We start from the raw sequence: 25,173 nt of genomic DNA, 5'->3' as shown, positions 1-25,173 counted from the left end.
GATCAATGTTGGGGATTACTATAATAGCACCTGATCAATGTTGGGGATTACTATAATAGCACCTGATCAATGTTGGGGATTACTATAATAGCACCTGATCAATGTTGGGGATTACTATAATAGCACCTGATCAATGTTGGGGATTACTATAATAGAGCCTGATCAATGTTGGGGATTACTATAATAGCACCTGATCAATGTTGGGGATTACTATAATAGAGCCTGATCAATGTTGGGGATTACTATAATAGAGCCTGATCAATGTTGGGGATTACTATAATAGCATCTGATCAATGTTGGGGATTACTATAATAGAGCCTGATCAATGTTGGGGATTACTATAATAGAGCCTGATCAATGTTGGGGATTACTATAATAGCACCTGATCAATGTTGGGGATTACTATAATAGCACCTGATCAATGTTGGGGATTACTATAATAGAGCCTGATCAATGTTGGGGATTACTATAATAGCACCTGATCAATGTTGGGGATTACTATAATAGCACCTGATCAATGTTGGGGATTACTATAATAGAGCCTGATCAATGTTGGGGATTACTATAATAGCACCTGATCAATGTTGGGGATTACTATAATAGCACCTGATCAATGTTGGGGATTACTATAATAGAGCCTGATCAATGTTGGGGATTACTATAATAGAGCCTGATCAATGTTGGGGATTACTATAATAGCACCTGATCAATGTTGGGGATTACTATAATAGCACCTGATCAATGTTGGGGATTACTATAATAGCACCTGATCAATGTTGGGGATTACTATAATAGCACCTGATCAATGTTGGGGATTACTATAATAGCACCTGATCAATGTTGGGGATTACTATAATAGCACCTGATCAATGTTGGGGATTACTATAATAGCACCTGATCAATGTTGGGGATTACTATAATAGAGCCTGATCAATGTTGGGGATTACTATAATAGCACCTGATCAATGTTGGGGATTACTATAATAGCACCTGATCAATGTTGGGGATTACTATAATAGAGCCTGATCAATGTTGGGGATTACTATAATAGCACCTGATCAATGTTGGGGATTACTATAATAGCACCTGATCAATGTTGGGGATTACTATAATAGAGCCTGATCAATGTTGGGGATTACTATAATAGAGCCTGATCAATGTTGGGGATTACTATAATAGCACCTGATCAATGTTGGGGATTACTATAATAGCACCTGATCAATGTTGGGGATTACTATAATAGAGCCTGATCAATGTTGGGGATTACTATAATAGAACCTGATCAATGTTGGGGATTACTATAATAGCACCTGATCAATGTTGGGGATTACTATAATAGCACCTGATCAATGTTGGGGATTACTATAATAGCACCTGATCAATGTTGGGGATTACTATAATAGAGCCTGATCAATGTTGGGGATTACTATAATAGAACCTGATCAATGTTGGGGATTACTATAATAGCACCTGATCAATGTTGGGGATTACTATAATAGAGCCTGATCAATGTTGGGGATTACTATAATAGCACCTGATCAATGTTGGGGATTACTATAATAGCACCTGATCAATGTTGGGGATTACTATAATAGCACCTGATCAATGTTGGGGATTACTATAATAGCACCTGATCAATGTTGGGGATTACTATAATAGCACCTGATCAATGTTGGGGATTACTATAATAGCACCTGATCAATGTTGGGGATTACTATAATAGCACCTGATCAATGTTGGGGATTACTATAATAGCACCTGATCAATGTTGGGGATTACTATAATAGCACCTGATCAATGTTGGGGATTACTATAATAGCACCTGATCAATGTTGGGGATTACTATAATAGAGCCTGATCAATGTTGGGGATTACTATAATAGCACCTGATCAATGTTGGGGATTACTATAATAGCACCTGATCAATGTTGGGGATTACTATAATAGCACCTGATCAATGTTGGGGATTACTATAATAGCACCTGATCAATGTTGGGGATTACTATAATAGCACCTGATCAATGTTGGGGATTACTATAATAGCACCTGATCAATGTTGGGGATTACTATAATAGAGCCTGATCAATGTTGGGGATTACTATAATAGAGCCTGATCAATGTTGGGGATTACTATAATAGAGCCTGATCAATGTTGGGGATTACTATAATAGCACCTGATCAATGTTGGGGATTACTATAATAGCACCTGATCAATGTTGGGGATTACTATAATAGCACCTGATCAATGTTGGGGATTACTATAATAGCACCTGATCAATGTTGGGGATTACTATAATAGCACCTGATCAATGTTGGGGATTACTATAATAGCACCTGATCAATGTTGGGGATTACTATAATAGCACCTGATCAATGTTGGGGATTACTATAATAGCACCTGATCAATGTTGGGGATTACTATAATAGCACCTGATCAATGTTGGGGATTACTATAATAGCACCTGATCAATGTTGGGGATTACTATAATAGAGCCTGATCAATGTTGGGGATTACTATAATAGCACCTGATCAATGTTGGGGATTACTATAATAGCACCTGATCAATGTTGGGGATTACTATAATAGCACCTGATCAATGTTGGGGATTACTATAATAGCACCTGATCAATGTTGGGGATTACTATAATAGCACCTGATCAATGTTGGGGATTACTATAATAGCACCATAGCGTCCCAAAAAGATGGCATCTGTCAAACAGTAGTATCTGTGTGTCGACATTTAAGCAGGTCGAATCCCATCGCTTCCAAGACTGGGATCTTTCTAAAGGGATGAAAAAGGGAGCACAGCTCCAGGCCCATAAACAGGGTGGATTTCAAAAAGGTAAGGCACTCTGATATAGGGCTGCCTTCCCCCATGCCCTCACCTCCCCCTTCCCGGCCCAGTCTGATACTACTATCTACACAGCCTGCAAATATACAAGAGATGCACTGGTCACTGCCTTATTGAGTGGCACTCACTCGCCAACCTAACACTTCCCATTACGGTGAAGAACGGTCTTATCAACAGTAACTTCACATTGTATGTGAAGCATTCCTGAGAGATGTGATAAGGTGCTGACAAATGCAAGTTCTATCTTAAATTATGGGGCAAGACTGGAGTCGAAGAAAGATAAATTCTAACCCCTTTGGTTACAGAATAACTGCCCACCACCTGTTGATGGCAATGGGCACACCTTAGCTCTTTCCATACTTGTAATGCCTTGTCTTCTAGCCAAAATCCACTAATGGAGTCGGGCCTATCTGGATCTACGTGAGTGCACTGGTTATCTGAATTTAATCTGAAATGATTTTTGTATAATATTTGCCAATTTTATGTAAAATTATGTTGCAATATTCATTATTATTAAGCTATGTTGTTACTTAGTTCTCCATTATTTAAAAAAAAATCTAATTGGTGGGGAGAGGAGCAGTTTTTTAATAATCCCAGCATGATTAGCTGGTTGATGATAACTGAGGTGTGTGTGTGTAGTCAACGGGTATGGAAGGGGGAAATGAAAGACAGAAAGAAAAGGGCCCGGAGTTTCCACTTTGGGTGCAATCGGCGATCCTGGCGCGAATTGCACTAGTTTTGAGAAGTGTAAAACCTGCCATGAACCACTGCAATCGGGCAGAGTTTTAATATTTAATAAAATGTTTTGCTTTAAAAAATATTCCTCAATATATTTAAGAGTGGCAGCTTGGTGCTGAAAATGGGTTTGTCACAAAAAATAAGCATTTTTAATCACAGAGTGTCGAGTCCACCATCTGCGAGTAACCTGATCTTAAATAACTGAAAATGACTTAAAAAAAACTATACAGGACCATTTACTATTTACATCGGTGTACAGTAGTCAGTTTGTTAGTCAATGCAAAAAAAATTCAAAAGCTTTTAAAACGTGCCTATTAGTGTCCTTGTGCCTCAAAAAAAGCTTAATTGTTAGAGCCTCCTTGAGGCTACAAATGGGCGCAATTAGCGGAAACTTGCAATTGTGATTAAAAGATCGCGGAAGCTCTGTCTGCGCTGGACGCAATTTGCACTTGAAATTCAGTAAACTTTTGCGCTGGTTTGGCCGATTTCGGGTGAACTGCGCTGAAAAAAACCAGCGCCACCTAATGGTAAGTCCAGGCCAAGATTCTTTTGTGAAGCAACATTCTCTATGTCTGGAGAAAAAGACTCCTGCTTAGCCTAGCCCACTGAGCAAATCAGAGCCGGAATGGCTGCTTTCAGCACGGAGCAGGGGATCACTTCTGGGGGTGGGGTAGGGAAAGAGATGTTTTGTTTAATGAGAAGAGTGGGTTTAAAACTGATTTAAGCATGGTGGAAGACCACAGTAATCCTTTTCCAGCATTGTTTGCCCTTCGGAATCATTGAGGAAGTACCTCAGAAGTGTCCATTTGTCGTGATTTAGAATAACATAGCAAAAAAGATCTACTGCAGTATTTCAGCAGGAGAGAGAATGGTGATATGTGGAGGATAGATGTGGCATGGGTCAGAGTGAAGATGTGTGGAAATTCTGTGATAGGGATTACATGAGACTTTACGCAATATCCGTAAGACTATAATGGTCTAATGGTCTCAGAGATCAGGTCTCAGCTTGGTTTTCTCAATCCAGATCAGTCTGAATTGGGTCACAACTTGGACATCCCCCTCCCCCCCAAAAAAACCTGAATGACCATTTCTGTGTTGAGGTGGGAACGCCCATCGCCACTGCCGCCCAAGTACAGTCGTGAGTTAATGGCGGAAACTGCGCTTTGGACAACAAATCCACTCTTCAGATCTCAAGAGACCCAAAGGCTGGCACCTGGTGTGTTAACCCCCAGACTAGCAACCCCTCCCGCTCGCCCTCCTTCCCAGCCCCTCCTCCACCCCAAACATCCTCAAGCCCAAATGACCACCAGGTGAAACTGATGAAACCACAAATCTGCAGATAACCCTGGGCTGGAAAGGGTTAACATTCGAAACAAACAGCTAAAAACATGCAAAAGTGTGAGGAGGTAAAAGCTTAGCCAATGAGCAGCCAGGAGCCTCGAGAGAGAAACACATTAAAAAATACACCAAGAGGTGGATAAGAAACATAGATTATACATACATACATATATATATATATATATATATATCTCTATATATATATTATATATATTAAAAATAAAACAAAACAAAATCAAATAAGCCAACAAAACAGTAGGCGTAAAATGCAAGTGGGAACTAACTTGCAAATTCGGGTTCACTGAGGGGGCTGCTGACAACAGATTCTGTGAAAAAGAAACATCAGCACGTGAACACACTTAAATCTACAGGTTGGCAGAACGCAACTCAAGGGGGCGATAACAGAAAATAAAACAGGAACTCAAACAAACAAACAAATGCACGAGTAAACAGTCGGATTCCAATCTGGCCCTCTGAAAGAACTCAACCATTTGTTAAGACTTTCTTACCTCTTTCTCTTTTCTTTCTCTCTCCAGTGGCTCGTTTTGCTTTAAACACAACCGTTGTCACTGTGTCCACGTGGGACTGTCTGAAATGCCGGGGCCCCCGTTTACAAGGGCATGTACCCAGAATGACTATGGTATCAGCTGATCCGGTGGGGGTTTGGGTAGGGTTCTGGCAAGATGTAGGGGTCGAGGGTGGGGGTCGAGGGTGGATAAATGGCAGGGTGGAGTCCACAATCAGACTCTTTTTCTCCCAACCTCACCCCGTCTTGGGTTTACCAACTCTGGTTAGACATATTCCTGGAGTTCCATCACATGACCTCCCACCTCCAACTGCCTCGCTCAGTGAAGCAGCCTTTTTTTTCAATCCGTCTAAATATTTTTACAACTAATTAAACAAAAATGAAAAACACACACAATGTTTGCCCCTATGATCTTTCTCCTGGGTTGCTGGCGGCAGTGTCCTGGAGGTTAATCTTTAATGTCCCCTGGAGACTCCAGGGCAATCCAGGAGGGTTGTCAACCCTATCCCCATCTCATCTGTTTTCTCCTCTCCTTTCCTGAAGGTGCTGGCTCTTGCTGGGGTACGGTTCCACAGACACCGACGGTGTTCTGGTATCTTGGTGCATGAGCCTTAATGGAGTGTCGACAGTGTAGTGGCCCGTGGAGGTCACCATAATCCTGCCCTCACCCGACGGCCTCGCCCACATATTTCCCCCACCAGGACTCACAGTACACTGATGAACCTTGGCTGCCTACCCACTGCCTAGCCCAAGGACACTGGGGCCAATTGTAGCACTCTCGTGGAGCCCGTCTGAGATCATCTAACTCAGCACAGAGCGGCAACTGACCCTGGGACTGGGTCAGCCTTTGCTGCTGGCTGGGAGAGTGGAGCAGCCATAATCATGCTCACTAACTGAAGAGCGGGGGGTGTAAAAGAGAGTTTTTTTGAACAGGGAGGAGTCATGATCTCTGAGAACCCACCACCCATGCATTTAAACCAGATGTGCAGGCACACAAGGTGAAACACCGCACAGGTACGTCATATTACCACACTGGGTCTCCCCCAATGCCACCCCCATTACCTGCATCCCCAGGTGACCCAGGTGTGAGACCAGATAGGCTTCGCCCCCAAGTTGAATCCTTTGTAATTTGTTCTAGAACAAACCATGTACTGTAAACAGGGGGGGGGTCAGAGACTCAGCAGCCCCATTTACAAGGTCAAGAATGCCAATTCCACCATTGACTAGTTTGGATCTAGTCACCAGTATTGGAGAAGCTATTATTTACGCCCAATTAAGTCCAGCTAGTGTTCTGACCTGGAAACAGTGACCAATTACTGAATTCTTCGACATCCAATGTGCATGTGATGCCAGAAACCCATCGACTAATGTAGAACAAACAAAGCCTGCTGATTACTTGGCACCCAGTCACATCATTTACCCATGATGCATTAGCACAAACAGCCATCTTGTGTTGCCAAACCTGGATGATAAAACACCCTTCTGAGCTTATTGATAGATAGACGTCAAGAAATTCCTCAAACGTGCCAAATGATTGGTTCACTGGATTGCCCAAAGTAATGGCAGAGCCAATCATAAGCGATAATTCAACTGGTTGCTAGGTAAACACCCACAAGTGTGGACACCCTCAAGCAGTGCCTCCTGGGATCCAGCATAGTTACTTCCTTCAAATGCAATAATATCTCTCAAAATGGTCCTGCATAATAACTTTGTAATATATTGTAAAAATATTATTCTCTGTGATGGGATCTTCCACAACAACTACACCTTTTTGGAAAAAAAAATTAAAACATCTCATTTTATGCCCCACTTTTTTCGGTGGTTGCCTTCGCTGATCAACAAGATGAGCTATAGCAACCTGTTGCTATCCCTCTGGTCATGCTGTTTTCTAGTTGACCAGTATGGGGTGTGCAGGAACAGCTCTGGGTCTCCCGTTTTGTCCCTCTCGCCCTGTTCACTTAGTGCCTGCATGGTGGGGATTGGTAACTCAGCTGTGGGGAACGGTGGGTCCAAACCCACCTGCCGCCATTCCGAGACGATGCTTCGCAGCATCACTGCCGTCTCCTGCACTGTGGGGCCCAACTAATGACACGGCTGAGGCGGCCAAACATTTCCCCAGTCAAAAACTAATCTCTGTATCTGATGAACAAACTACTAATTTCTGCCTGGTTGTTTCATTAATCACTTTGGTGGTAGAATTCTACTGAAGGTTTAACATTTGGTTGAGCATCATATTTCTCAGCCATCAGTAAGGACACCCGAGTCGATAATCCATCGTGGGGTGTCACGTTAAAAAGGTGCACATTTCAATATTTGACAAAACGTAATATTTAAAAGGGTTGACATTTGAAATTACTTCATCTCCTACAGGGTAGGACTGAGACCAAATATCCCCTTGCCTTCACTCTGGTTGAATTTTCTGTTGCTCTTTTTAAGCCCACCCACACCACACAACATTCCTTGACTGAGAGGTCAGGCACACACCAGGCTCCTGGGCCTTTGCCACTCCCACTCTTGAGAAAGCTGGGAGATGGTCAAGAATGATGCAACTTGGCCCAGCTTCCTCCATCCCTGGAAATGCCTTGCCTGTCTAAAAGCAGGAAATTAGAACCCATGCAATGCCTTGTGTCTTGGGCCTACCTTCAGTTTGCTATCCTCAATTATCCTCTTCCATACTGTAAACCCTCTAACCAGGCTAGAAACACTGGAAGGAAGTAGCAGTGCTGTTTGCCGATCATCACAGAAACCAAGGGAGAAACACAGACCTGAGCCTGTCTGCAGAAGGGGTCAGGAAAGCCCTTCACTACTTATAAATAGCTCCGCCAATTCAACAGATACCACAATTTGATTTGTGAGATATTCTGCGATTCAGATTCCTTCCAAGAGCCAAACAGGATTGGAGCTTGGCCAGCGGGTTAGTTCAAAACCATTCACAGTCCAGAATGTGACTGATAACACTCATATTCTTGACAGTAGTGGTCAATCTATGTGAATACCAGATCTGTATCAGTGCTGGTGGAAAGAGAATGGGAAATCTCTACATTGCTCCCCGATAATTGCAGTATGTGTATGTCTCTATAGCACAACGCCCCAACATTACAACTCTGCGCAGCATGCAAGGCAGAAGTATATGTTCCACTGACCTCCATGGCAACCTCCTCCCTGTGAGTTGTGACATATTCCAGCCTTTGGACGTTAGAAAATGTGTGTCTGCACTGGACTGGCGAGCGTGCCACTGAAAAGACCAAACGCTGATAAATAAGTAACCTGCAGGAAGCGTGGGTGTCCTGGATGTGGCCCTGTGAGATTTCACCTATAATCACTGGTGTGTTGAGGTTCGGACCAAATTTTTTAAAAAGTGCACTATATTCTCATTCTGTGATACAAAACAATCTTGACATGACCCAAATGAATGCCCCACCTTCCAATTTAGCACACTATGATGGAGGGGATACAGGCCGCAGCAATGTTAAGATGGTCGACTCTTCAATGGAGGGTAAACTGGGGGTGAGGGTGAAAGAGAAGGAGGTGTAGGGAAAGAGATGTGGTGGGGGCGGTCAGAGGGCCAAAACAGGTGTTTGCACCAAAAATCCCAAGCTTTTTCTTTAAACCTTTAGGGGATGAATTGGCTCCTGTACTTACATTGTGCCCCCTTGCAAGTTATTTTTCCCTTCTCAGTCCTTCCCCTGACTTCAAGACCACTGGCTCAAAAGTAGATCGACATTACGCAATAACTATCCGACAGCTGTTCAGTGCTGCAAAGCAATGCTCTGTGCTGCCGGAAAGGATACCCTGGCTGAGGCAACAATGCCAATGACACCCAGGGAAGGAAACATAATCCAGCCCCTGGTTTCTGAGGCCTCCAGTAACCTCCCTTTATTCACAGGCTCCCAAACAGTTTGAGGTTAGGGGGCTCCTGAGGAAACACACTGCAGCTAAAACTGTGAACTCGGCATTCACTAAACATTGAAAAATTAAATTCAAGAACATCTTCGATTATTCCAGTAGCACTAATACACAGTGCAGCCAGTTAGATGGACTCAGCTTTACCTGGCGTCTGAAAGTTGATGCGTCTCATTTCTACTGGGTCCGTGGGATGATGGGACGGCACCTCTGCATTGTTGAGAAGACACTTGGTTCTAGGATCGCTTTCTTTACGTTTTCTGTCATTAGAATGAAATGAATGCAAAGTTAGGTTGCAGATCTGCCGCGATAACTGGTCACTTATAGATCACTACAGTCAGCCACTACAAACATGGATCATTTTTGTGCGTGAATTTTGTGCTCATCATGGGGAAGGATGTTGGTGCTTCAAATATTGAAGATTTCCATTTCAGCACCAAACACTCCCTGAAAGATATAGCATGGTAAGCTTCCAAGTAAAGCTCCATTCTATTGTGCCCCATAATCAGGAGCTCTGTATTTTTCTGTTGCCTAAACCAGGTTTCCTGGGCCTCTCAGGGTGAAATCAGTGGCAGTTCCATGCTGTGTTGGAGCTGGGCTGAGACTGTCCAAGTTCATTCCACATGGCTCAAAATGGCCAGTAGACAGAGGAGACCCTTCCAGCCTGGGTTCGAGGTGAATGGCCCGTGTCTAACGCACTGCACCATCCAGCCACCCCATCAGGCAGATTGTGTGTGCTGTTTCTTTCCTCTCAATTTGGCAATCACAGAGCAGTTTAAAGCAAAGGATTAATCTTGCAACTCATTTGTACCAAGAGCTGGTTCTGGAATCAGGATGAGGCGCTCGACTCAGCACAGCTGGGCTGAGGGGCGAGGCAGTGAGGCTCTCCCTGATTACCCAGAGTTCTCAGTAGCACACACTGATGAACTTATCACACCTTTTGGTTAAAAGAAAACACAGCAATTTCAGAACAATTAAAACTGATTGCATCAATCATTAAAATAAAGCAAGTCAATTATTAATTTCTGCAGATTGATAGAAAATAGTCTGGAACTGTAGATTAAAAATGGCTGCTCACCTGTCGGGCTTGCTGTCCATGATGAGTGCATTAAGGGAAAGATAAGAGCCATGTAAATGTTTCAATATAAACGTCAATAACACACACACAACACAGCAGCCGGCAGCGCCCCTTCACTAATTAACCCAATTACCATCCAGGAGGGCTGGCAAGCTAAGCCTACTTGTTTGGATACAGTCAATGGATCCACTATGAAAACTAACAGTTAGTAATGAAAAAAGGGCAGCTTAGAAAGTCATGGCATCAAACGGGACAGAGTGCTGAGGAGTAGGACGAGAGAATTAACTACTGTATGTAGTAGCTCCATAAGCTGGAAAGGGCAAATTAATATCAGATGGTCAATGCCTGTGGGTGGAGTTTTAATTGCTTAATATTTTAACTTTATGTCATTCTGCCAAGTGAACTCCCTCGGATAACTTCTGGATTATCCCACCCCCAAAAAGCATGGCAACACAGAACAAGAGGCTCCCACCACCCCACCCCCCCCCCCCCCCCACTCCCCACAGACACATTTTATTTCTAAAATACTGACAATTTGCATTGTGTTCTCAGCTAACCAAACATTACTGGTTTAGGGCTGTCAGCTTTTGCCAAGTCCACAGCTGGGTAGGGCGCCGGGAAAGGGGAAGGATGCAGGGTCCAGAACAGAAAGGAGGGAGTAGGAAGGAAGGAAAGAACATAAGAAATAGAAGCAGGAGTCGGCCATTCGGCCCTTCGAGCCTGCTCCGCCATCAATGAGATCATGACTGATCTTCTGCCTCAACTCCATTCACCGGCCCTATCGCCATATCCCTTGATGCCCTTACTAGTCAGACTTCTGTTTTGAATATATCCAATGACTGAGCCTCCACAGCCCTCTGGGGTAGAGAATTCCAAAGATTCACCACCCTCTGTGTGAAGAAATTTCTTCTCATCTCAGTCCTGAATGGCCTACCCTTTATCCTGAGGCTGTGGCCCCTGGTTCTAGACTCCCCAGCCAAGGGAAACATTCTCCCAGCATCCACCCTATCAAGCCCTGTAATAATTTTGTATGCTTCAATGAGATCCCCTCTCATTCTTCTGAATTCAAGAGAATACAGGCCTAGTTTACTCAATCGCTTCTCATACGACAGTCCCGCCATCCCAGGAATCAATCTCGTGAACCTTCATTGCACTCCCTCTATGGCAAGTATATCCTTCCTTAGGTAAGGAGACCAAAATTGTACACAGTACTCCAGGTGTGGTCTCACCAAGGCCTTATATAATTGGAGTAAGACTTCTTGACTCCTGTACTCAAATTCTCTTGTAAAGAAGGCCAGCATACGATTTGCTGGTTGGGGGAGGGACAGGGAGGTGAGAAGAGGAAGGAGGAATGGGAGGACCGCAGGAACAGGCAGGAGGAGGGACAGAGGACTACTCTATAAAAATATTGTCTGGTTTACATTTTGAAAATTTTCACACAGCTTGCTCAAAAAATGGACTGCTCAGCCAAAATCAAATGTGTAGCATCCCTACGCTGAATCCACCAAGGGTGTGGACTAAAGTGACTGACTAATCTGTTTCAGGAGGTCATTTTAGATACCTATAGTACTGGACGCAGGCCTGTCGAATAATTATGCTCCATGAGCAATATCTCAGCATGCTTCACGCACAGAGCTAGATCTGGTGTTGTGCAATGTAGGGTCATCACTGATAATCTATAATTCTCCAGTAATCAATTGCAGGTTATTACTCAATAAACCTACAGCAATTGCACTGCAGTTGTTTATCCTGTTGCATAATTTTCATTGTGCTTCTGAAATTAAACAGACCAAAAGCAGAACAAGACTCCCACGCACATTAAATTGAAGTATTGTAACCAATAACTGACTTCAGGAATGCATTTCATTAAGTTGTGATGAACTGTTAACAGGATCCAGTAATTGCATCGTGCCTAACTAATAAGCATCGTCCCAAACTACACATTCCTTTTCTGATGCTTCCACTCCAGCTTCAGCAATATCCTTAAGTTTGCACAACCAGTGCTCACAAGCTCCAACTCGCTCTCAGTGCTGAACGCCTACATTATAATCTCAGTTCTCTGAGCTCTCAGTTCTTTGCTTATATATAATTGGTTAAAATGTTTCAGATATACTATACAGTGCCCTCAGTGAATAAAAACGACACCCAGTGTAAGACGGCGGCCGTGACGGTCCGGTGCTGAGATCGCTCTCCCTGCTTCGGGCGGCCAGCTCTCGCCGCTCGCTCCCGCAACCGGAGCGAGGTGCTCAGCGAGTCGGGCAGAGGCAGCGCAGCGTGGTGAGCAGCAACAGCAGCCAAGCCAACCCGCTGGAGCACATCGGCCGGCAGCTCCTCGGCGGGAAGGAATTCCGACTGGGAGGAGGGGAGCCGAGCATGGCGGCCAGAGGCCGACCCGCGAAGAGAGAGAAGTAGGCCCGGGCCGTGGAGCGTGGAGCCGGCGACGGTGAAGAGGAGGCTGAATTGGAGCATTCACATCCCGACGATGTGTTCGGCGAGTCGGGTGGAGGAGCGCAGCGCAACGAGCAGCAGCAGCAGACTCACGACACGCTGCAGCACGTCGGCCGGCAGCTCCATTTCGGGTAACTCGCAGTCTGGATGGGAGGAGGGGAGCCGGGCATGGTGGCCAGAGCGGGAGAAGCAGGCCACCACACGTGGAGCCGGCAATAGTGAGGAGGAGACCGCGGTGAAGAGGAGGACGGAGCGGCTGAGGGACATCGTGCTCCCACTGCCACGGGAAGCCATTGTATTGACTCTGAACGCGGCGCTGTATGTATAGCTGACGCGTCCCTACGGGGAACAAGCATTCCATTGTACTTGTTACATATGGCAAATAAATCTAATCTGAATCTGAATCTGAATCTGACTGAGCTGAAAATAGCAGACTGTCCCGCATTCAAATCCCGGTTTGTACTGAGTTACCCAATCACAGCCAGGTTGCCCACGCCTTATTGCTATTCCGTGAGGCCTGCCTGAAGTAGACAGGTGTGACCGATGGGTGATGCCCCTGTGGTCAAATAGCCTGCCGGCACTCGCCGTCCTGGATCACACAGGAGGGATGGCTGCATGAAGTATACCCATCAAGGATGTACAAGAAATGGAGATAAAGCAGCGCAAGGCCCTAGGCCACGCAGCTCGTGAGGGCCGCTGAACCACGGCACTGTGAGCCCAATTCTTTGTTATGTTATTCAAATAATAACCTCCTGTAATTTTTTCCAGCCCTCCAGGAAATCTGTATTCCTCCAACTCAGGCCTCTTGTGCATTCCCTACTTCCTTCGCCCCGGCGGCCGGGCCTTCAGCTGTCTAGGCCCTAAGCTCTGGAATTCCCTCCTTAAACCTCTCCACCTCTCTCGTCCTTTAAGATGCTGCTTAAAATGTACCTGTTTGACCAAGCTTTTGGTCACCTGTCCTAATGGCTCCTTTTTTGGCTCGGTGTCAATTTTTATTGTCTGATAACACTCCCGTGAAGTGTCTTGGGACGTTTTACTATGTTAAAGGCATGATATTGTTGATGTCGAGCACCCCAATAGCCTATGGGTAATGGCACCACCTGGCGTCGCACGTGTCATACAGAACAGACGGTCCCCAATTCAAATCCCAAACAGCAATTGGGACTTCATAAAAATGTGGAAGGTTTGGGATGATGGGACAGACAGAACACGCCCTCTCCCCCGGAAGTAGCAGACAGGAGCATGGCTGATTCACCACTACCCACTAGCCCAGGTTACCTTTATCATTCCCAATGCAGTCCTTGCTAACCAGTGCCCCAACCCACCTAACCTACCCTAATCCCATCAGTAGAGATTCTCTTACTTTTTGTACAGTAGGATGGCAATTACAATGCAGATGATGAAGACCACTGCCAGCACTGGGCCTACCACCCAGATCAGACCCTCTTCTCCATCGATAATGGGCTGTGGGTCAGGGTCCGCTGAAAGGATGGGGTCAGAGTACGGACTTGCTGCAAACATTTTCTGTAATGACAATTATAGAACATGGCAGTCATAGAATTCATGCACGCACTCTCTCATTGACTGCTTTATGAAAAAAAAAAGGATTGAAAGATTTTCATAGAAGTCAAAATAAATCAAAGCAGTGAGAAATAGAACAGGATACCTCAGGAATAATTCCCAAATACTGACAACAGCTGCAATTCTAAAACATTCAGCCATGGCAACAAGAGAACGTAACTGACACGAGGAATTGCAGTCGGTGGTGTTCCTGCATGATTGTTTAACACACTCTCATCAAATTCCTCTGTTTATCTGGTCATTATCACATTGCTGTTTGTGGGAGCTTGCTGTGTGCAAATTGGCTGCTGCGTTTCCTACATTACAACAGTGACTACACTTCAAAAGTACTTCATTGGCTATAAAGCAGTTTGAGATGCCCGGTGGTCGTGAAAGGCGCTATATAAATGCAAGTCCTTCTTTTCTTTTGCTACTGTAATAGTGCTTGTAACACTTTCTGGGGGGAGTTTGACAAAAGTGTGTTAAGCTATCGTACGGTAACAGCAGTTTCTACCTAATGGAATCTAATAGATGGGACAGGTAGGAAACGACTCATTGATCTTTCACAGGGATCCAGCACAAAGAGATATAGGGCTAAAAATTGAGTAGCGCCCCAATTGAGGCGCTAACTTCGCTGGGGCGCTAAAAGTAGCGCCCCGGAAAAATTAGCGCCCCCCGCGCCGGAAATTGAGTGATTGCGCCCTAAGAGGGAAGCGGGGCGCTACTGAAGCGCCCCGCCTCCCTCTTGGGGCGCTGCAAGTGAATATTGTGGCGCTACGTGCCGCAGCGCCACACATTGCAGCACGTCGCACCGCAGTATTTCAGGCTTTCCTCCCCTTCTTAAAGGGGAGGGGTCTTGTGCAGCGCGACCTGGGGCCCAGCTGGGCCCCCGGGGATTGGGAGTGCAGGCAAAAGAGCCCGGCACCCAAGAGAAGTGCTGAGCTCTTGGAGCGCAGCCGGCACTCCGCGGAGGGGGTTCAGGAGGCCGGGGACGGGAGTGCAGGCAGGTGCTGGCAGGCGGCCAGCAACAAAAATGGCCGACCCGCACCTCGCCTTTAAATTGCACCTCCCTGGCCGCAGGTACACCCCCCTGACCCTGTCGGACATAGTGTCCGGCGGTAAATCAGGGCGCGCTCCCGAAGATCGTGGCCGGAGCGTGAACGGGGTGCTGCGCACACCAATGACGTCATCGCCAGCGGCGCAGCGCTGCAGGGCGTTGCCGGTTAGCGCCACCACTAACCTCCCGCTGAATTTTGCGGGAGGCGTGGGCAATGCCGCGCCTAGGCGCTAGTTGGTTTGCGCCCCACTTAGTGCCCTCTTAAGGCGCTAACGGGTGGCGCTACCAACTGAATTTTTCCCCCATACTCTTATAATTCTTGTAAGCTGCTTAAAAGTGAATTCTGGAGAAACTGCTTCACACAAAAAAGGTGGAGAGAGTGTGGAGCACACTGCCCCAGAAGGGCATAGATGCAGAATCAAGATGGATAATTAACTGGGAAGTAAGCCTATTAAGAGATATGGAAAAAAAGCAGCGAATTGGGATTACAAAGATGAAGAGCTACCAAAAGGGCAGTGCAGGCCTGTTCCTATAATAAGAGACACAAAGTAATTCATAGATCCCTCTGCACCTAAGGCACAGGAAGAAATGTAGAATCCAATTAGGCTGGGTTTGGCCAAAATATATCTGGCTGCTCCTTAGATCAGACAAAGCTAGGGGCCATAAATATAAGATGGTCACTAATAAATCCAATAGGGAATTCAGGAGAAACTTCTTTACCCAGAGAGTGGTTAGAATATGGAACTCGCTACCACATGGAGTGGTTGAGGTGAACAGCGTAGATACATTTAAGGGGAAGCTAGGTAAACACGAGGGAGAAAGGAATAGACGGTTGTGCTGATAGGGATAGATGAAGAGGGGTGGAAGGAAGCTCGTGTGGAGCATAAACACCGGAAAGACCTGTTGGGCCGAATGGCCTGTTTCTGTGCTGTACATTCTATGTAATTCTATGTAACACAGAATCTACCAGGTCAGACCAGAACCTACCCTCAGTCATTACCGAGTTATCAATAATCAGCACGGATTGTATTTTATCTGAAACCTTAGGGCAAGACATTGCGCAACAATCTCAAATGCCTGCATCATAGACGCTTTTTAAGACAAGCTCCTCTTACACAGTCACACTTGGCCACTTAGGGCAAGAGACAGAGCTTTCCTTGGATTCAGTCCTGTTGAACGCTATCCAACTGCGGTTAACTGGACCAGCTTAGCCGCCTGCTAGGATGGTGGTGGATGACACTGGCCAACCCGAGTGAGGTTGAAGGAAGAACATAATTTATAACTCAGATCTCCGATGAGCTTTTATGCCTTACAAACCGAGGAGTATTTGTGACAGGGATAGTATGCTTTATTCACTTTGGTCACTCAATGTCGGAGTCAAGGACTCCCAGGTCAGGTGTTTATCGCTCCATCATTGGGGGCCGTGTCTTCAGCTGCCGAGACCCTAAACTCTGGAATTACACCCCTAAACCAGTCCGCCTCTCTACCTCTCTTTCCTCCTTTAAGGCGCTCCATAAAACCTACCTATTTGACCAAACTTTTGGTCACCTGTCCTAATATCTCATGTGGTTCGGTGTCAAATCCTGTGAAGCTCCTCGAGACGTTTTACTACGCTATATAAATGCAAGTTGTAGTTGTATAGCACAGCCAGTGGCAGAGTAAAGCGCCTTCTACTCTTCCCCAACAATGTACTTTGGCCTAGAAATTCGTCTCAGGCGGTGGCGCAAGACGGGCGGTATCGGATCGTCCACCCGTTACATGCAGCGCCGGATATTCGGCTCCATTGACTGCAATTGAACTAAATACCAGGCGCTGCGTATAACGGGTGGCCGATCCGAATCCGCCCGCAACAATTTTCGAGGCGCTTATCTCCAAACTCAGTAGAGTGCCCCCTACAGGACCTGGGTGACATTTCTATTACTCACACCAGAGGATAGAATTGAAGAAAAGGATTGGAGAAAAGGAAAGTCAAGAAGATGAGGAGGAAGTAGCGGGGTGGGGGGGGTTGGGAGGGGCAGGAAGTGGATGACATCATTGAAGGTAGGAGATGAGGTGAGATGTTTGCTATAATCTTCATCAGAAGACATTCACTCACCGCTTCTGGGATGTCCAGGACGCCCAGGATGAAGAATACATATTTGTTACCCTCCTCTAGCGGCTTGTTTTCAAACCCTCCATAAAACCCCCGGTCACCAAGAATGAACTCTTGCGGGAGAACGTCAAAGCGGCCTGCTATATAGGGCTTGGAGTGGCCCAGTTGCCGGCGGGGACGGAGGCTTCTGCGTCGGCGCCGTGTCAGATCCTGCAGGAGCTGGAATAGAAAAGAAAGAATTTATTTGGACAAGCAGTCTTTTTCCAGCAATGTGCACTCAGCTCTCTTACCATACAAGTTCATGAGATGGTGGAGGAGCGAAAGATGGTGGAGGACCAGGAGAGCGTGGAAATCTCAGTGGTGGAGAAGATTGTACAAACAGCAACCAGTGCAACTGGCAGCAGTGCAACACAACAGACTGGGAATTACAGGACAGTGAATGGCAGAGGGACAGACCAGACTGGGCATTAGGATAGACCAGACTGGGCAATAGGACAGACCAGACTGGGCAATAGGACAGACCAGACTAGGCAATAGGGGACAGTGAGACAGACCAGACTGGGCAATAGGACAGACCAGACTGGGCAATAGGACAGACCAGACTAGGCAATAGGGGACAGTGAGACAGACCAGACTGGGCAATAGGACAGACCAGACTGGGCAATAGGGGACAGTGAGACAGACCAGACTGGGCAATAGGACAGACCAGACTGGGCAATAGGGGACAGTGAGACAGACCAGACTGGGCAATAGGGGACAGTGAGACAGACCAGACTGGGCAATAGGACAGACCAGACTGGGCAATAGGACAGACCAGACTGGGCAATAGGACAGACCAGACTGGGCAATAGGACAGACCAGACTGGGCAATAGGACAGATCAGACTGGGCAATAGGGGACAGTGAGACAGACCAGACTGGGCAATAGGGGACAGTGAGACAGACCAGACTAGGCAATAGGGGACAGTGAGACAGACCAGACTGGGCAATAGGACAGACCAGACTAGGCAATAGGACAGACCAGACTGGGCAATAGGGGACAGTGAGACAGACCAGACTGGGCAATAGGACAGACCAGATGGGCAATAGGACAGACCAGACTAGGCAATAGGACAGACCAGACTGGGCAATAGGACAGACCAGACTGGGCAATAGGACAGACCAGACTGGGCAATAGGACAGACCAGACTAGGCAATAGGACAGACCAGACTGGGCAATAGGACAGACCAGACTGGGCAATAGGACAGACCAGACTAAGCAATAGGATAGACCAGACTGGGCAATAGGACAGACCAGACTGGGCAATAGGACAGACCAGACTAGGCAATAGGACAGACCAGACTGGGCAATAGGGGACAGTGAGACAGACCAGACGTAGTAAATAGTGAGTAGCAGTGGGACAGACAGGGCAGTAGAGGACAGTGGAGCGAGGTGGAGAGATTAGGCCAGGCTGAGACCAGCAGCTGGAGCCTGGATACAGAGTGCGAGGAGCAGGCAACCAATTTTGTGTGTATGAGAATTTGAATATTTTTCTTTTCCAGTGAGTAAATGCAGCCTGCAACGTGGCACTAAGTCTTTGATGCAATCTGTTTTCAGATGGTGCCCCTATTCCCCTTTGAGGAGAAGAGGCAGCCATGCTACATTCTTTGGTTTCTGTGCCATTCATGAGATCGTATATTTTTCTATACGAGTCAGTAAGGAACTACACACACTGTAGTGTCCATACTCAAGTCATGTGATCTTTGGAAATATTTTGTTTAAATATTTGCGAGTCACACGCAAAATGTAAAACTCAGGGTTCACACGCGGCACACTCACTGGTTGTGTGACGTGGATCTGCTCCCCTGTTCCAAAAGGTTGGGTGCCCCTGTTATAGGGTGAGGTTGATCTGAGCAACTTAGAGCAGATCAGGCTAGTTCCAGGCCAGCAGCATTTGAGCAGCAGGGTGCAGAGAGACACCTTTGGGGTTATACAGCCTCTCACACACCAATTATGTGTTGGAACAAATGAAGAAACCGGTTTCACTCTCAGCCAAATGTGCCCTGGCACTGCTGGAAGCTGTTTGCTTCTGGATCCCCGGCCCCACCTCCCCTTGTGGCTCAGTGGGTAAATGTACCGCCCACTGTGGTACTAAGCCATACAGGCCAGGAGAGCCCGAGATGTCATCTGCGGCCTGTGCTGAGTTAGCTGGGGTCGCAGTAGGGCGCGACAATTGGCTTAAAATCTGCTGGGGTCAGGGAGGAGAAAATCAGCCCGGCCTCAGGCTCCTGAGCAAAGTGCTGGGAAGAGCGTGAGTGCGCGTGTGGATACTGGGTGGAAGGATCGGACTGGGTCAGCTGCGATGGGCTCCATGGGTGAGTTGACGGGTTCACACACACGTAGAACACCCACTTTGGTAAAGTCACGTTAGGGGAACCTTACGGCTAGGAGGGGAGAGAACTGCAGGGGAGGGGAAAGGAGAGGAGTCGGAGCACTTGCCGCCTGGCCTCTGGAGGCACAGGGCTGCTTGCTGCGCTAAACACACGAGGGATGGGAGAAGGAAGAATTTGCCGACGTACCTCTTCTAGATCCATTTCGTCAGGGCTGTGCCAGGTGTTGATAAACTTGCCGCGTGATTTCTTCAGTGGAACCACAACGATGTAATAGGCTCTGAAACACAAGGCGGAAAGCATGCACATCTTCTCACAACGCACAAACCAAGATGACAAATCACACAGAGCGTAGGAAGGCAGCTTGCAATGAGATTTACTCTGTTGTGAAAGACATTAAAACACTACATGATGGATCGGTGTGTGAATGCCTCAAGAGTGTGAGAAGCTCTCTCGCCCCCCCATGCTCTATGGATGCACAGCCGTGGGTTGCCATCTGTGGTACGTATCACCCTGTGGAAAGAAAAGCGTTCGTCTTTCACGAGAAGATCAGAAATCAATCATTTATGGAAGACAGGGCTGCTCAAGGACTCAACTGATAAATGTACGGCAGCACCCGGCCATGAAGACCAGGAAGGTCCAGGTTTCTGGGCGCATCGCTGTTCAGTTAGTTGATCTAAATTGGGGTAGCAATTGGGCCACTACAATGGGCCTCAGTTCCCTTGTGCGAGGTGGTAGGCAGGGTGGGGGTAACCAGCAGGAGTTGCTGCTCCTGATTGCTGTCCAGTGGCTCCTATTGCTGGAACGTGTTGGATGAGGACAGGGTTGGGATAGGCTGTGATGCGCCAAAGCAGAGAGAGTGAGAGCAAATAAAAATACGTAAAGGCCTTATAAAAATTAAAACTCTTTAGTTAAAGACTTGCAAGAGAGCCTAATCCATACCCTGTGATCCGAGCCCCAGGACAAAACGGGTGAATGTGAACACAATTGGGACACTTTATGTTCGGGCTTTTCTTACATGACTGGGGTCACCGTCTCCACCTCAGGCATCCGGACCATCAGGGTCCCATCAGGTTCCAACTTCTTGATCAGATACGGTTTGCCGCCCAGGACGGCAGGGGCGGTGCGAGCCGATACCGTCTGCTGAAGGCCTCCCACCGTGTTGCCGCGGTTCGTCAGCACGAAGGAGTACTCCTTGTCCGGCTCCAGGTTGGTGATCAGCTTCTTGGTGGCTCGCCCATCCACCTCGACAACGGACTGACCGTTTTTGTACTGGATCTAGACACAAACAGAGACGGGAACAAGCAGGAAAAACAAGGGCTGAGAAGGTGGTGCTTTTAAACTGAAAATACCGAACAGGGATTGTGGTATGGAACAGTACCCACACCAAGGCCTCGCAAAAAGAGTCAAATCGCGAGAAATCATTAATAAAGAGCAAATGCTGTAGCTTTTAAACTCACTCCCAAACATCTGATTTTATATACTTTAAAAAAAAAAGTAATAAAACTGCATAAAGTGTGTTTGCAGTGGTGCCACTTTTGGGATTATGCTACAGTTGGTAGCACTCTAGCCTGAGTCAGAATGTCATAGGTTCAAGCCCCACTCCAGAGACTTGAGTATACAATCCAGGCTGACACTCCAGTGCAGTGCTGACGGAGTGTTGCACAGTCGGAGGTGCCAGATTTTGTATGAGATGCTGAAAGTCCCAGTGGTTCAGATAGATATTAATGGGATGATGTTCTGGTGTAAGGCCGCAAGTGCGAAGTTGAAAATTTACACCCAATGGATCCCGTGGCACTATTCAAAGAAGAGCATTGAGTTTCTCCCAGGTGACCTAGCCGACACTTCTCCCTCAAATCAACACCATTAAAAACAGATTAACTGGTCATTCAGCTGATTAGTAGTCATGTGCAAAATGGCTGCCGCCTTTTCCCTACATAACAGTCACTGCGTTTCATTGTCTGCAGTATTTCTGAGACATGCTGAGGTGCTATATAAATCCAAGTTATTTCTTTTTTTGGGACACGAGACACTATCCCAAACTGCGCCTTTGCTGCTAGGAATAAACGGGTCATTTTCGGGTTAGCAGGTTGTAATTAGTGGGGTGTTGCAAGGATCCGTGTTGGGGCCTCAGCTATTTACAATTTATATTAATGACTTAGATGAAGGGACCGAGTGTAATGTATCCAAGTTTGCTGACGATGCAGTTAGGTGGGAAAGTAAGCTGTGAGGAGAACATAAAGAGGCTGCAAAGGGATATAGACAGGTTAGGTGAGTGGGCAAGAAGGTGGCTGATGGAGTACAATGTGGGGAAATGTGAAATTATCCACTTTGGTAGGAAGAATAGAAAAGCAGAATATTTTTTAAAAGGTGAGAAACTAATAAGTGTTGGGATCCAGAGGGATTTGGGTGTCCTTGTACACAAATCACAGAAAGTTAACATGCAGATACAGCAAGCAATTAGGAAGGCAAATGGTATGTTAGTCTTTATTGCAAGGGGATTGGAGTACAAGAGTAAGGACACCTTGCTGCAATTATATAGGGCTTTGCTGAGACCACACCTGGAGTACTGTGTACAGTTTTGGTCTGTTTTCCTAAGGAAGGATATACTTTCCTTACAGGGGGTGGAGCTAAGGTTCAGTAAATTGATTCCTGGGATGAGAGGGATGGTCCTATGAGGAGAGATTGAGTAGAACGGGCCTATATTTGGAGTTTAGAAGAATGAGAGGATATCTCATTGAAACATATAAAATTCTTAGAGGGCTTGACAGGCTAGATGCTGACAGGCTGTTTATATTGTAACATATCTAATAATAGGGACAAAGACACATTCCTCAGCCATGGCAAGAACAGTGTTGTGAAATTTTGCAAAGGGGGCAAGGAATAGGTCAGGAAATGCCTTACTGTAATCATCCTTTTAAATCATCCTGGGGACTCTAGAACTAGGGTTCATAGTCTCTGTCTAAGGGGTCGGCCATTTAGGACTGAGATGAGGAGAAATTTCTTCACTCAGAGGGTTGTGAATCTTTGGAATTCTTTACCCCAAAAGGCTGTGGATGCTCAGTCAATGAGTATATTCAGAGATCAATAGATTTTTGGACACTAAGGGAATCAGGAGATATGGGGATAGAGTGAGAAAGTGGAGTTGAGGTAGATCAGCCATAGTCCTACTGAGCGGCGGAGCAGGCTCGCGGTGCCGTAAGGTGTACTCCTGCTCCTATTTCTTATGTTATGTTCAACGTCACGTGACTGACAGAAGGACATTACAAGGTTGAATTTGAAAGCAGATGACAGTTACTCATTGTACATTATGTATAAGGGTTCCATTCAGTCAGATAAAGAGGCAGACAGATGGATTCTCCTCATGAAGCAGTGACTGTTTCTCATCTGATTGTGAGTTTTTACAACTGGAAGGAGATCAAATTAAGATATACAGATCCCGGCAGTCAGCTTCATACATTTTAGACGGACTTTCTGTAACAAGATATGCCGGAGGGGTGCCTGCCCTGGGAAGAATACCTTCACTTTTAACTTAAAATTTTTTGCTCAGTTTCCTTCCATGCTCCCAGCTCATCCAGGGTGCACTTCCATAAACACCAACATCCCTACAATACATCGCTATACTGTCCATTCTCAAATGAGTACAGACAGCGAGGGACAGTGGCATCACCATCAAGCCCATCCTGTCTTCGCCCACCGTCCATATGTGTGTATATTGCAGCAGAGGTGCCATCACCATCAGGAACAGGAGCCGCAATCATTATTAGTGACTTCTGATTTGAACTTTGAGGCTAATTACAGCTGTTGTCCTGACTGAAATCAGCTAACTCAGAACAGTCCAAGGATTGAAAGCGAGACATGCTGGGATTGAAACTAGACCTGAACTTTAGAACCTGCTGGGATTGAACCTTAGAACCTGCTGGGATTGAACCTTAGAACCTGTTGGGATTGAACCTTAGAACCTGCTGGGATTGAACCTTAGAACCTGTTGGGATTGAACCTTAGAACCTGCTGGGATTGAACCTTAGAACCTGCTGGGATTGAACCTTAGAATCTGCTGGGATTGAACCTTAGAACCTGCTGGGATTGAACCTTAGGACCTGTTGGGATTGAACCTTAGGACCTGTTGGGATTGAACCTTAGAACCTGCTGGGATTGAACCTTAGAACCTGCTGGGATTGAACCTTAGAACCTGTTGGGATTGAACCTTAGAACCTGCTGGGATTGAACCTTAGAACCTGTTGGGATTGAACCTTAGAACCTGCTGGATTGACCATGGAGCCAGCTGCTTAATTCTTTAGGCCAACATTTTAGACCCAGATCAAACCGCCTTTAGCTGTAAGGATGGGCTAACCTGCAAAATACCCCACCTTTCATGAGAAAGTTGTGAAAATGATTCAAAAAGCAGGCAAATCATCATAAGGAAGTACAATGATGGGACTGCACAGCAATAGGGGCTCGATTTAAGAAACAGCAGCTTGGTCAAGTGTCAGCTCACCTGAGTCAGAAGGTTGTGCGTTCAAGTCCCTCCCCAGGACTTGAGCACATAATCTAAGCTGACACTTTAGTACAGTACTGAAGGAGTGCTGCACTGTCAGAGGTGCTGCACTGTCAGAGGTGCTGCTCTGTCAGAGGTGCTGCTCTGTCAGAGGTGCTGCACTGTCAGAGGTGCTGCACTGTCAGAGGTGCTGCTCTGTCAGAGGTGCTGCTCTGTCAGAGGTGCTGCTCTGTCAGAGGTGCTGCTCTGTCAGAGGTATTGCTCTGTCAGAGGTGCTGCTCTGTCAGAGGTGCTGCTCTGTCAGAGGTGCTGCTCTCAGTTGAAACGTTTGCCTGTTGCAGTGGACGTTAAAGATCCTATGGCTGCTTTTCAAAGAAGAACACATGGCCTCGGGCGACTGTCTGTGTGGAGTTTGCACATTCTCCCCGTGTTTGCGTGGGTTTTCTCCGGGTGCTCCGGTTTCCTCCCACAGTCCAAAGATGTGCGGGTTAGGTTGATTGGCTATGATAAATTGACCCTTAGTGTTAGGGGGATTAAATACGTGGGGTTACAGGGATAGGGTGGGATATGTGTTGGTGTAGGGGTTACGGGGATCGGGTGGGATATGTGTCGGTGCAGGCTCGATGGGCCGAAATGGCCTCTATCTGCACTGTGGGGTTTCTGTGATTCTGTGAAGTTCTCCCGTCGTCCTGGCCGGCAATCCAGCCTCAACCA

General features: G+C 46.5%; 1 protein-coding gene across 1 annotated transcript in view; it reads right to left on the bottom strand.

Annotated features, from left to right (window-relative positions):
• The window catches only part of LOC147108325 (receptor-type tyrosine-protein phosphatase delta-like), a 620,473-nt gene that overhangs the window by 144,257 nt on the left and 451,043 nt on the right, over positions 1–25,173 (bottom strand). The window contains exons 20-26 of the mRNA XM_086004913.1: positions 20,980–21,239; positions 20,151–20,241; positions 17,596–17,811; positions 14,247–14,407; positions 10,436–10,447; positions 9,505–9,617; positions 5,213–5,254 (exon numbers count right to left, since the gene is read on the bottom strand). Of these exons, the coding sequence (XP_085861039.1) occupies positions 5,213–5,254; positions 9,505–9,617; positions 10,436–10,447; positions 14,247–14,407; positions 17,596–17,811; positions 20,151–20,241; positions 20,980–21,239 (895 nt within the window). The remainder of the gene's footprint in view (positions 1–5,212; positions 5,255–9,504; positions 9,618–10,435; positions 10,448–14,246; positions 14,408–17,595; positions 17,812–20,150; positions 20,242–20,979; positions 21,240–25,173) is intronic.

Source organism: Somniosus microcephalus, chromosome 13 (genome assembly GCF_052327205.1).
Source record: "Somniosus microcephalus isolate GS21.2 chromosome 13, FLI_Smic_1.0, whole genome shotgun sequence".
Classification (NCBI taxonomy): domain Eukaryota; kingdom Metazoa; phylum Chordata; class Chondrichthyes; order Squaliformes; family Somniosidae; genus Somniosus; species Somniosus microcephalus.
This window is presented reverse-complemented; position numbering and strand designations above follow the sequence as displayed.